Source organism: Athene noctua, chromosome 1, assembly GCF_965140245.1.
Source record: "Athene noctua chromosome 1, bAthNoc1.hap1.1, whole genome shotgun sequence".
NCBI classification, from domain to species: domain Eukaryota; kingdom Metazoa; phylum Chordata; class Aves; order Strigiformes; family Strigidae; genus Athene; species Athene noctua.
The window spans coordinates 46,026,154-46,040,587 of NC_134037.1; the positions used below are offsets into that span (position 1 = coordinate 46,026,154).

At 38.6% G+C, this 14,434-nt stretch overlaps 1 protein-coding gene across 4 annotated transcripts in view; it reads right to left on the reverse strand.

The window, feature by feature from the left end:
- Nucleotides 1-2,219: 2,219 nt before the first annotated feature.
- MMS22L (MMS22 like, DNA repair protein) overlaps nucleotides 2,220-14,434 on the reverse strand; it is a 95,639-nt gene continuing 83,424 nt past the window's right edge. For all 4 annotated transcript variants that reach the window (XM_074923046.1, XM_074923029.1, XM_074923036.1 and 1 more), the window contains 5 exons: nucleotides 12,046-12,257; nucleotides 9,549-9,715; nucleotides 8,084-8,180; nucleotides 6,743-6,910; nucleotides 2,220-4,470 (listed from right to left, as the gene is read on the reverse strand). In XM_074923046.1, coding sequence (XP_074779147.1) covers nucleotides 4,389-4,470; nucleotides 6,743-6,910; nucleotides 8,084-8,180; nucleotides 9,549-9,715; nucleotides 12,046-12,257 — 726 coding nt within the window. In that variant the 3' untranslated portion in view covers nucleotides 2,220-4,388. The remainder of the gene's footprint in view (nucleotides 4,471-6,742; nucleotides 6,911-8,083; nucleotides 8,181-9,548; nucleotides 9,716-12,045; nucleotides 12,258-14,434) is intronic.

The following is a 14,434-nucleotide window of genomic DNA, read 5'->3' on the forward strand; positions in this document are numbered from 1 at the left end:
CCATGTAAGAGGCCTGGCAGAAGAATAATCTTACTGAGATTTAATAGTTTGTTATAACTCCATTGACATATGATGATCCTGTAGTAAGAGTAATTAATTAATGTTCAAAATATGAAAAGTTGGTGGTATTAACCTATGTAGAAAGGGAGGAGGACTAAGCCCAGGTGTGTATGTTGAAGTTGCTCTGAGTTTCATTAAAAACTTTTAACTATACCCTTTTTTCAGGATCTTTTCACTCTCAGTTATGGAAGTTAGTTACAAGTGTGGTAAATGTCCATTTTTGCAGACAATGTTATTTTTAAACATACAGTGAGAGACACTTCTGTTCCAAGAAGTACAATAGTGTCCTACTGCTACAAAAATGTGGGCCAAAGGAGGATCCTATAAAAGGCAAAATCAGGCTATTACTTTATGGTGATGTTCAGACCCAAGCAGGGGCAGAACAAAGCTGTCTGGAGCAGGGACACGTTAGTGCAGTCAACACACTCACCAGCCGCAGTGTGGCTTTGGCACATCGGGTCTGACCTGACTCTTAACTCAGACCACTGCTGTGTCTCCATAGCGTATCGTCTTGCACCCAACAGCGATTTGCCTTTCAGCCCTCCGGTAATACCGAGTGCTGCTGTGAGACAACAGGCTGACAGTCAGCATCACCTTCCACCACAGCACATGTGGGCAGGCGATGGCTGACAAGAAGGTAATGAAGAAAGGACACGGGTGGGGGCCTTTGCCCTGCTGTTGCTCTGCAAGCCTGTGAGAAGGACACAAAAGCCTGAATGAGCTGTGTGAAGGAACTGCACTGGTGTCTGTCTGTCCAAATACCAGTGGTATTGGTACCAGTGACTTGCTTGCAAGAGTCACCAACCCCTACCAAATCCACAATCCTCAGCTCATCTGTGGCAGGCACCTACTTTAAGGTCTGGCCTCTGCCTGGAACCACAGCCCCCCCTAGCAAACTGATCCGCACAGCTGCTGCTGTCAGGGGCTGGCAACATCCAAGTGGCAGTTTCTGTTGTCTTCTCCACAGGCAATGACAGCCCTTGTATTAATTACCAGTCTTTATTAGATACAAAGTTAGGCTTGGTATATATCTCTAGGAAAGTGATCTTGGGACATACTTTTCATCTGTTGGAAATCACCTTGGATTTGAGGCACAACCCTTTTCCTGTAATCATTATCTATCCCTGTGATACTCACTTGGGAGAGTGGAAAATAGGCATCTGATCTATATTGCTTAGTGGAAAGCAGATCATCCTGCCCATGGATCAGCAGAGAAAGACATCTGCCCAGCACTAGTGGAATCTGCTGCTAATTCATTATCCATTACTCCTGAGAAACAAAGCCTTCAAAAGCCATAAGGCAGGGCAAGGCAGTGACACATCTTCACCCTGTAGTCAGGAGAAGATTTCTGTCCTGGTGCTCCCTACAGAGTCTTGACAATGGATGTCTGAAATTGCCTGTCCGAACATGAAAAGACCGCCATCTCTCATGGAGCCTCTGGGGTTGGTGTAAGACTGACTAGTAATACCAGAAGTGTCTGCTGGTTCCATTCACTTCAGATTTCAAATGCTTACAAAGCATCCATACACACTGGCAGGAAAATGCTCAGAAGCAAAAGATATAAGTAACATTAGGGAGTTGCTGAAGTGTTTAAAATTATTCCTAGCTGCTGTCCAAAGTCACTGTACACTTAAGTATCTGCTGGCTAAACCCTATGATGATATTTTCAGGTGCCACAGAGCCAAACTCCATGCTGCCAGGCTACTGACCCCTGGCAGAACTCACAGCCGACTTGCTGCTGCTTTCACACTTTTCCTACTCTGCGTACAGGGTCCAATACAGACACCTCAGCACACACCCACCAATTTCAGCCTTGCACAAACAACTGTGGGGATGAGTCTCTGGTGGAGGGAGAAGAGGAAAGCAAGCTTCCCTTCCTCATCCCTTCCTCTGCCAGAGGTTAAGGACACCACTCACCCAATAGTGGAAGTCTTATTTTCAGATCCTCTCAACCTGATTTACAGCAAGTCTGTATTCTATTGTTTATTAAGCACAGTGAAGAGGCAGACTTTGCATCTACATGCCAATGAACTGCTCCTGCCAGTGGTAGCAACCAGTGTAAAAAGCTTTCCAGGATCTCCTGCTCTTAGCTTAAGCAGTTCTCTATGCATTGTGTAAGGAAGCTAGACATTTGTACTGTTTTTAAACCAAACTCTTCATATGTAAAGTAATATAGGAAGATTTAACTTAAATAATGTTCACTGTTCTAAGCAGCCTCTACACAGACAGCATCTAATAAGACATAATACATAATTTCAGTTCATGGTGGTTTTCAGTCTTTACTTTTTCTATATTATACTTAAATTCAGCACTTTCTTATTTTCTAACTGATTTTGGACTGTTGTTTTGGTGTATACTTGGTAAGTCAGTATAGACTAACAGTCTGCAAGCCTTCATCTCATTAATATTATCAGAACTGTCAGTCACATCTGCAAATGTCCATACCAAATAATTAGACCAAACCAGATTGCCCATTTGGCAGTGGTTGATGAATATGATGCAAAATGCTTTATTTCTGTTCACATTAACTTTTTGACAGAGAATAATGATAATTTCCAAACAGTTTAAGTTAATTTCTCATGCACCAGGAGCTATTACAAATTTACATAAAGCTATGTTGCTTTTTCAGAAACTTCCAAGCACTACAGATAGTAGTCTTTAACAATCTACTAAACTCATCCTTAAATGTTTTGTTATAATATCTGCTCCATCATTTAAAAGTCAAAGGTTTTACGTTCAGGAAGTAATCCCACAGTCAGTCATCTGCTCCGTAATCTACTGTGTGATAGGACACAAATTTCAAAGACATCTCTATTAATCTCTCTTGGAGAGGTATTTATTTATTTATTTATTTAAAAAGCTTTTTAGAAGCACAATCCTCTTGAGATGAATAAAACTCCTCCCAGGTACAGAAGCTTACAAGAAACTACAATGCAAGTTCAGTAAGTCACTTCCATAATGAAAAGAACCTCCATGTTCTGCACTATTAAGTAGCCTAAAGAGGCTTTTAGTTACTGCATTATCTGAAGTAACGATAGCCGATTGAGGCAAAAAGATTATCTAGTTCGACTTGATAAGATTACTGCAACGAAAGAAAAGCTGCTCTGAACAAGATTTTAGGGAGTTTTGTGGAGCTGTTAGACAGCTTCCCATTAATATAGTAAAGTTAAAATTTGGATAATTTTAGAAGCAGCCTGTTCACCAGTGTTGCCATTAGGGGCAAACTTACCACTCCCAAAGTCCAGTAAGTAGTTTCAGTAATACAGGTTACTGAGGGAAGTGAGAAGTGTGAATACCACAGGCATTAATGGAACTTTCCTGAGAACTTCAGAAAAAAAAAAAAGTAGAGAAAGTTACAGAGCTAGACCTATCCTGGAAAGACCTAAACGATAATCCATAACACGGCAAAATATTTGAAAGATCCAACTTCCCAGGCAAACAGAAATAATTACTAGTGTATGATCAAGTGGAATAATTCCCTAAATTAATATGTTCTTTAGAAGCCTGTCCTCCTCTTATTTTTCCCCACACCGTTTACATGCAGTCTAAGTTAAATGGATAATTAACAGTGTCGTGACTAATAAAAAGATTGTGAGATCACTGTAAATATGGCTTAATTTTAAGAAAATAGTATTGAAAAGAAAGAGGACAGGAAATCTGAACCTACCTTTTCTTATATTATCCACAATGACAACAGAAGAGATTTTACACTGGAATTTGAAAGACTGTAATATTTTAATATAGGTGGAAGGTTAAGACAGTTATATACATTTTGTGCAACATACATACAAGCCCTCTCAACCAACGATAGCTCTATCATACTGGTGAAACTCCTGGTGAATGCATTGCATTTAACAAGATCACAGCTTTTTTTCATTCTACTAAAATAACAAGTTAGAAATTACAAAGTTATGATTTTCCTAAGAACATACTGAATAAGAATTTCAGAAGTACAGTGTTAAGAGGGTCAGGTCTCACTCAATGTGAGCTGAGTTGTGAAATTACTTCGATTCTTTGAAATCCTGTCTCCTATGTTGCAATACAGGCTCTGCTCATATATACATTTTAACGTGTAATAAGTTCACTAGATCTTTCAATTGCCATTCAACAGTATATTGACTGTCACTCTTCAGATGCATGACGTTATTCAAATATCACAGAAATTATTAAAATTAATACATAACTTGGGAGGGGTGGGGAAACAAAAAACTGATAAAGGTATTGCCATTGTAAAGAAAAAGAACTTGGCTAGTGTGTCATAGAATGCAGGTTTAGGTACTGACAGTGTCAGAATGTTCAAGAGGAAACTATTAAACACCAGCACACTGCTAACCTGTCTCACTTTCCAGTTTTTGTATCTCATTTTGTCCAGCCTCTGTGAGGTAAGATAAGAGTCTTTTATAGGCTTCTCTGTTGAAAAAATAAGAGAAAGTAACATGTTACTTAATCTCAAACATTCTAGGAGTACAAGCACATAATTCCCAAGCATATTGTTTACATATTGGGATATTAGAACACAGTAACTCTTCCCCTCTGCCCCCACCCCTCATCTATTCAACTGCTTTGTTTGCTGTGAATTTTCAGCATGGCAAGGCTGGAAAAAGAATAAAGATTGCCTTGTTTATGGCTACTAGCGTAGTGAAGATTCTTAGAAGTCTACTTGTTTAGTAAAATGCTGTGAAATATATTTTTAAAAAAATTTAAAACATGGAGTTTCCAAGGCTTAGATGAGATTGGCATTCAAATGTCATCATGCTTTCTATCTGATTTCTGCACAAGAAATCTCTCTGTGCCTCATGCCGCAGCACAATGACACGAGCCATGGGCACTAGGGTGCAGGCTGGCACCGACACAGATTTAGACCATCATCCTCAACAAAGGGCAATGACTGTTCTAAAATAAACCTGGAATTCAGAAGGGGACTGTTACTCAAGTGGATTTGCCAGAAGAGTGTGTATGCGTTGGCAAGACTTTTCACCTGAAGTTCATTCTAATACTCTCCAACCTGGACAATATAATTATACTACCTCTGACGTTTACATCTGTACTAATTATATATCTTTTTAATGAAGTACTAACTTGAGCAAACAAAACTGCAGTTTTCATTCTAGTTCCCTGCAATAATAATACTGGACATCACCACTATAAGCATCTAATGCAACTTCTGAAGTTGGTTTCTTTTATATATACATGGGTTTGCAGTTTAATGTCTACAATAATTGCACAGAATATGTTAATATAATATTATTTAGTGGCCAGGACCGAAGAGAAAAATATCAGTTATTAGTGTTCTTACAATAAACTGTTCATGGATCACCCTAGACTGCTGAGTAATGGAGCAATTTCTGAATACAAATTATTAACACAAAACATCAACAACAGATTAGATAATATATATGTTAAATTATGAAGCTAAAAGAAACTTAGCTCTTCAGAAATCTCCAAGCATATATTTCAGGAAGCTCAAACCACCTGCTTTTTTTTTTCATATTTCGTAGGTAAAAGGGATGAATTTTACCTTATTAAAAAAATAAAATTGGCTATGAAATACATTCTCAAAAGACCAAAAGAAAATAGTATGGAAATCCTGCATATAATGGTACTTCAGTCTGACCTTGGGTGAATTGCCTTAAATAACAGCAAATGTATTTGTTGGTAGAAGATAATAAAAAGTGAGTAATATAATTACAAATAATTTCAATTATTTTTTATTAAATGGAAAATTAATACCCTCTGACTACCCTTTACTGTCTCATGAGTTACATTCTTACACAACTGTCTTTTGGGCTTCTTATAGCCCAGGCCCTGCTGATGTGCACCTCAAAACTTCTCCAGCCAGAGGTGTGACTGGGATCCTACCCTTTGAGTAGTCCCAGTATGGGCATTAATGCAAACGCTGAGGCCTGTTACTTGCCCTGACCACACGAGGGTCAAGGGCCAGCCCTCCAGTGAGCAGAACTAACAGGAGCAGCAATTTCGACTCAGGTGCCACACTGGCAGAGCTTCCTGGAGTTGTGTAACAGCATTTCTATAGGTGCTGGAAGTTCAGTGCTGCATCTGCACCCAGGGACACCACCATCTGTGCGGAGCTGCTCACCTCACGTGCCATTTCTTCCTAATGCTAGATGGATTCACAAGTCAAACATTTCTGTCCTGTGTTCTTGGGGGCAAAGGGAGCAAGTGTGAGGCTGCTGTCCCTGTGGGAGAGAGACGGCCAGCCTCTTCTGGACACCCACAACTCTTGTATGTTTATATTACAAGACAACTCTTGAAATTAAGCCATGAGCATTTCTTTTCCAGGCATCTAAGATCACACCTGATTATACAGTGATTTTAGATAGGACCCATGAAGTCCTCTAAAGCAGGGACTGACATGAAAATTCTTTGGGGCAGGAATTCTTTATGCTGTTTTGCAACATAGAGTGTAGTGAGCAGAGGAATCTGGCTGGCTTCACATAAATTCTACTGGGGTCTGTAGCCCTAGCGTCAAAACATCTCTGAAAATATTTAGCAAATATAGATGTCTTAAAACCATGAAAGGCCTGAGCAAAGGGAGATTTCTGCATGAACACACTTAAAAATCACTCATTTTTTAATATGTGTGCTGCTGTCTAACATTGCTTTCTTTCAAGAGAATAAACCTCTACTGGTCATTGTCAAAAAACAGTATTAAAAATCAAACCTCTGTGCTGCATTTCTTCCAAGACCTTGTTTGTGCTCTGAATCCTTCAGAGACTGTGTGATTGTGGGAATCAGGCTGGTAACTAACGTCTGATCCAAGACTGCCACTGTTTCTAGTATGCTGAAAACCCGGTGATCATACACGGCGGTGTAGTCCTGGATAAACTGCCTGAGGGAGACACAGAGGCATTTAATGCAAGGTCGGAACTAGATGCAGAGAACATGCCAAGAACAACTGAAGAGTCTAATCAGAACAAGCAATCTGGTTGCATGGCAATTTTCATATTGTTACACTTGAAATACTCTACATGGAATACTTCTTCCAAATGAAGCCATGCTTTTAAAGGCTAATGCTAAAAATCCCACACGTTTATTTTCAAGCAATTTGTCAGATTCTGCTTCTGTTTCACCAGGGCTTACTTTACCAGAGCACTGCACTTTGTAGTTTTCCATTCAGATACATTAAACCATGTATTTATTCTTTACTAAAAAAAATAATAATAATAATACCCAGCAAAAGAAGAAATCTAGATTCAAGTCTGCAGAAATAATGTTGGCATTTCTTATAAAGCTCCACTGGACCTTAAGCAGGGAAGACCACTGGATGGAAGCACACCCATTTGTCTTCCTGAGAGTTTGAGGCCTTTAAAGATCACAGATTACATTCGAATCAGAAGTAACACCCTAGGGATGAAACATCCCATGAAAGTGATATATCATGTACAGGGAGACTGGCATGCCCACAAACATCCATTCTTATTTCAGCAAGTCCCTCTGGAGCTTTCATCTAGACATGACCCAGTACAGCAGCAGTGCTTGGGTTTGCAAAATGTCTTCAGGTCATGCAGCTCTTCTACCTGTATCCATGTGAGAAATAGGATTCATTTTGCAGAGGCATGGATCAGTATAATTTACATTATAATACTTACTCTATTATTTGTCACAAAATCACATCAATCAAAAAAAAAGCTAAGCTTGTTGTATGACAATTTGATCTCCATTATATATGCTTCAAATTAGGCGCACACATTTTCACAGGACCTAACAGTGACCATCCCCATTCATGAGGGGTTTCTCCCATTGCAGCAGCAACATACCTCTCATATACCTTTCAAAACAGTATCTAATCCATGAGAAAGCAGGTATATCGCTCTCTTCTACTTTTTTTCTCTGGCTTTTTGGCCAAGCCATGTTTAAACCAGTGCCAAAAGCATCACTATTTAAATACCATAAACAAGTGACAATGCAGTATGTTAAGGATAATTAGTTATTTAGAAAAAACATGTTTGCTGTCAATTGGCTTGCAGTAGCTTCCCTGCCAATTGGCATATTTTCTGGTTACCTAAATACAGAAGTCAGCTGGGTGGCACGTTCTCCTCCTGACCCTGCTTGGCAGCATTCTACCATGTACTGTACAAGGTCTGTAGATATTTTTTTAACTGCAAAAGAAAAATCACAAGATTCACACTGAGCTCTTGAACTGACCATCTGGAGAATGTCTTTCATGAAGACTACAATTTTTAAATGAGAAAAAAACCGCTTTTATCTTACTTTGATGCAAGGCAAATGACTGTGAGAGCAGTTAGATTGGCTATAAAGAACAGAATGAATCACAGATTTATGCAAAAGTCTTATTTTCACTACCATTATCCTTTAAACATACAGATTTTTAAGTACACTATAGTCTCTTTAAGACAAAGCAAATAGATATACCCTTAGTGGAAATAGAGATTTTATTTAAATTCAAGTTTTGTTTGAGTTCTTTAATCATTCCCATTTGAATTAAAGAAAAGCAGTCATGGCATTATATCCCGCCCAAAGCTATACAGATACTTTATTACAGATGCTCCTTACTTTCAATGGTAGATATTGTTCCAAATTCCACCCATCTATCTTTTTTTAAGGGGAAACCCCCCCCCCCCCCCCCCCCCCAAACCTCACTATTCTCCTCCCCTTAATTTTTTCCAAATAAATATTCAAGTTGCAAGATACAGCTCTTCCTTTATAAAGGTGGAACTGGGCTGCAAGGAATTTTCTACAAGGGGGTGGTGGAGCCCTGTCCAGGGAGGCAGCGAGCTGGTGGCTACAGCAGCACAAGGCATTCAGCTCATTCTACTCCACAGGGCGTTGCAAAGCAGGTATGCTTGCACATCTTGAAACTTTTATAGATCAGAATCAAAAAGTACTTTTTTAACACAAAATTTCCAGAAGTCAGAGGTGAATCCCCATTTTGCTTAATGCCTCCAATGGCAGTAAGAGATGGAAATTTTGAGCTTATGCACACATGCACATGCATTATACAACTGTGGGGTGAGAGTGCTTCATTTTTTAAGAAGCTAAAAATAAAGAAGTTCTCACTACCAAACAAAGCATGCTAAAAGAAGGAAGAAGACTCAAAGATGCCTTTAGAGAGCAACATGCTACTTTTAATCCATTTATCATGCCTCTATAGAGAGAGCATACGCTAGTCTTATTTGGTCTCAAACCTTTTGGTGCAAGAAAGCTTCCACAGTTATCAAGTCTGGGATAAATGAGATGGGAAGGATGGGGAGAAAGGAAATGCTCTTCAGATTTCTGAGAAGTTGATCATTAGTTCATTAGAGAGTGAAACAAGGCAGGACTACTTTGCCTCTTGGAGACAGAAGTCACAGACCAGCTAAGGAAAAAAGAAAGCTTGTCCAGTTTATCTGGACAAAGTATCTCATTCACCTCATTTAAGAGTCTTAAATATTGGAATAAAAGATGGTCCACAGTACAGAAAGCTTACAGGTGTGCAGAGAGGTATTTAAAGCAAATAAGTGGCTCACCTTGTAGCTCATTAACCAACACCATGCATTTCAACACAGCTGGGAGAACCAATTCAATGTCACACAGTTCAGTGCTTTGAGTTCTCTGAAGTACCTCAAGAATGAAAGCAAGAACTGAGGCCAAGCGAGGTGGTGGAGCATTACCTTTGAACTGCATGTAATTTTCACTGGGAAGACAAAGCAAACCAAAACAGAGTCTATAATTTGTTTTTTTCCATTCAATGCAAGCACCATACAACTTAAAATAACATTGGTATTTCAACAGGAAGTCTATTACATCGATTTCTATCTTTATCTAGGCTCAACTAATGGCTTCTATTTGTCTTAGCCTTAGAAAAGGCTCCCAATTTATTCATTGGACAAGTGATGCCATCTGACTCTTCTGTTGAGGGAAGTGAGAAATATGCTATGATAATCAAAGTTAAAAAGCCAAGTGTGACTACAAAAATTAAAATATAAAGGCAGCTTCATAAAATAACTGAAAAAAAAAGAAGAAATCAAGTTTTTAAGACCCTAAACCAACGTCCAAAATACAACTGCTGTTCAATTGCTTTATTTAGCTTTATGTGCTTTTGTCAACTCACAACCCAACTTGTTATAACAGCTCTGCTGTTATACTGGTACTGTTATTTTATTTTTGTCAACAGTATGTTGTAACAGGACAGCCAATGTCTGCTTTTGCTCCGTCACAATTAACACAATCATGGCCAGTATAAAATTTGTCACAAAGATAAAAAGTGACCCGTCAATCCGCAACAAGAGCAAATTTTGACACCACACACACTGAATGTTCCAATTCGAACGGTTTGATTGGTTATTCTTCCACAAAAGAATACAAGAAATCTGAACTACTGTCATTTCACTAATTACAAATTACTGAAATCTTAAGACAGTACGCTTAAATTGAATCATTCAGGACAGAAAAGTGCAGGTTAAAAGAGCACAGCATTTACTCATTAGTTAGCAAGAGCACTCTCAGAAGCTGCAAAATAACTTTTTAGATATTTAATATTGTGTAGCAGTAGCTACCCCAAAAAGGCATGCAAGTTTACCGAGCAACGTATCAATTAAAAATCACCATCCTTGTTCAAAATTTACTAAGGCACGCTTCTACAACTTTCAAATGCAACCTGACTTTCAGAGATCTGAGCGTTTCATTGCAGAGCTTCAGAGCACTGCTATAACTTGGCAAATGAAAGTTGTAATGCTTTCCTTGTATATTCCTTGTATCACGTGGTCTTGCTCACTTCAGTATTAGCAACTCTGAAATCTTCGATCCTGTTAATTTACAATGAAAATTTCACACTGATTTTTTTTTTTTGGGGGGGGTGCTCTTCCACTAAAATGGTTCTCTGACCCGGATAATACACTCCTGATCCCATGGTTCAATTTCCTCTTTGCAGCAGCAAGACATTCACTAGTTTTCATATGTCAAAACAGCTAGCGAACTCGTATTTATGTATAGAGCTACTGACTGCCTCCTGACCACCCAACAGTTTGTAAATCAGACTGCTGCTCAGTTCTAAGATATTCTTCCCAGATCACTAAGGAATGTTTCATGTCTTACAAGTCACCAAGTGCCACTACACTTTCAGAACTTATTTTCCACTATCAACCTTAAGATTCACACATGCATGCACACATTCACAAAGAACATAAGACGATAAAGTCTGAGTATTCATAAGTTAAAAACATGTCAGAAATAGGACTATGAAATCTTAATTCGTTCCTTCAATATGCGATAATACAGGCTTCACTTACAGGACCGCCTGTAATATTTACCCAAGATCAACACTAAAATTCTCTTGATCAACATGTACATACACTCTTTAATGCAGAAAAATACAATTACCTTGGGTATAAGCAATCACATTATATTTCAGGGTGTTGAACTCCTCTCCCAACACAGACAATAAGTACAGATTGTTCCCTGTTCTGCAGTACATAAAACAAAGCTTCAGCTTTTCAGCAGCAGAGACCTAGCAGTTATAGCTGCTGTTGACATCATGCAAGTAGTGTCAGCACAGTGAACAAGTACTTTCTCCTTGCCTCTACATCTCCCCTCTTCCCACATCCCAAATTTTCCATTTCCCTGGGTAGCTGGCACACCTACGTATACCGTGACACTTACAGAGCAATGAGGCCTCCCATGCACTGCGACTCTGTGACCCTAAATACAGACTGAGACACAAACATACGATGACATATGTTGGAGTGCAATTTTTCTAGAAAAATACTTGCTTTTCATGTGGCCCCATGTGACTTTTTCCTTGTAGTCTAGAAGCTCCACCCTCAATGATTCTTTTCAGTAGTCTCCCGATCTTCCCAATTTTACTCTCCTGCTCTACACACGCTGCCCTTCCTTTGCTCCCTGCACAGCAGCTTACAAGATCTAATAGTCAATCCACCAGTTATCGAGAAGAGCAGCATTCCCTTCCTCATTAGCTGTTTTCTGAAATCTGAATAAGTGATGTTTTTTTACTTCAGTGGTCCTTACTTTACAACATGCAGAGTGGTCTTCCGTAGTCGGAGCATCTGGGGAGCTGTAATGGAACTGCATAAAGCAGTCAGCATAGGATGCTGTCCAGCTCCAGGTGCAGTTGGAGAAGAAGGGAGAAATCGTCCAAAATACTGTTGAATAATACTCCCAAGCAGTTGATTTAAATAGGCACACTGCGTTTGGGACTGACAACATATAAAGGACAGGCCCTGTAGAAGAAAATTTTAAAAAGTGAGAAATTGAATAAATTTTTAACAGTACTTTTGAATAAATCTTTAACAACCATAGGCTAAATACTTGCTATACACTTTGTAAACTGCTGCACACATAGTGACTACTGCATGACAAATAAGCATGAGTAATTTGCTGCAGATATGATGGTCTACAAATGAAAACCTCGCCAGGGCAAGGCTTGAAAACAAGAGAAGATTATTTTACTAGACTAATTAATATATTGGAAGATAACCTTTAGGACATGCAATCTCGCCTTCAAATTTAAATTAAAACGTTGGCATTTCAGACTTGAGAAGTGTTTCTGTGCCCAAGAGCTCCTCCTTTCTTTTTCAACTCTGTATATGGTCTCACAAAGTATATTAGTCAGGTAAGATTTATGAAGGGAGAGAGAGAATACCTCATCTGTAAAGCACCATGTGAAATTTTTGTATGAACAACATAGAAAAATGAGCACTTTAGATTTGTGGTCTAACAAGAAAAATTTTCCTTACAGTGTGAACAAATTAGGCTAAGGTAGGCACCATTTATAAGGTATTTACAGGGTTTTTTTTAAATCTGTTTAAGATAAGGCTAAAACTGCTGTGATTTATCCAATATAAGCTATATTGATCCAAAGAAAAATCTATAACGAAAGTACTTGCCCAGAAAATGCCTATCTGAACACTACCCATAGTTATACAACATATACACAGTACATCTCTGATAAGATGAGTGTTATTCTTACTGGTACAAGCTGCTGTGAGAGAAAGTTAAGAGTTTCCTTCCCCCTCCTTTGATTACCGAAAGGAAGAACAACAAATCACTAAGAAAAAATATTTAAGTCTCCTATCACAAGGGACACAGTCACTAGCAAAAAGAGAATCCTCTTGAAAATTCAATTTTCACAATAGTTTTGTCCAACAAGAAAAAAAGGTGTAAAAGAAGGTCAAGCACAGAGTTCCCTAGACAGCAACTTCAACAGTACTTCAAACCTTCACAAGCACTGTAATCCAGGCTCCAGTTTTGGCAGGAGGACTATCTGCCTGAATATTGATGGATACTGAGGTAAACTAATGCCCCTAATATATGAACGGATAGTTCAAGACAGCTACTGGCAAAGAGTATTTCTGTTGCTTTTTACATAGGAGTTCCTCCCCAGAAAGATTTTCATCTGTACCTGTCTGTGCAAACATGACAGACCAATCTTCCAGAAAAATAATCAGGCTGAGACGTAGCTGAGAGTTTTCTTGGCACCTTCTTGAAATGGAGAATTCCCACTTCTGGTTCCACAGTAAACAGAGAGATTTGAGATTTTAAGAAATGAGGTGCTTCAGGACCTGCCTGAAGACTTGCTGTAGGTGGCCCTCTTGTACACAGGCATGTTGGTTAGGGTTTAACTCCACATACTTCTAGAGCTCCTTGGTAATTTTGCTAAGTCCCAATGGTAAAACACACGCTTCCTGAACTGGGGCTTTGATAAACAGTTCAGATTCTCTCCTCTTTTTGTGTACATACAGCAAAATTTTGTAGGAAAAAGCAGCTGCTGCTATATCAAAAGTCTTAAAACCATTGCTTGGCAAGAGCAGACACAGAGAAACTATTACAGATGACAGATTATTTAGTATGCACACTTGAGTGTTTGGTGTTTTCAATAAGTTGTTGCAGCAGGCATAAAGAAGTCTTGTCTGTGCTTTCTGTACTACAGCTCTCACAAAGACGACAAAATATTCCATAATCCCAAAATCAGAGCTGGCACTCTTAAGATTCTAGACTGTTTTAACACTACAAAAAAAATTTATGAGAAAGTGTATTAAACTATTTGATAAAAGGAACACACAGAACATCACAACCTTACAGAGGACACGTAAAGGAATACATGAAGAACATAACACCTGTGAAGAACTAACAATGATAATTACTAAAATGAGACAGTTCTACAAATTCAGGTTCAACAAAAGCTACATAGTATCAAGATAAGAAGAAATCAGTTATGACTAAATAATGAGAGGTAATTTTTAATAAATTATCCTAAAGATACTTCATTGGTGCAAGAAAAAGCAAAAAGTTTTAAAATTTACATAGCTGAAGGAACATGAATTTTTGCACATCTTCTAACAGTTTCACTTGAAGATGGCTCAACAAGCCTAGGCTGATCCTTTTAATTTTTTGCGTC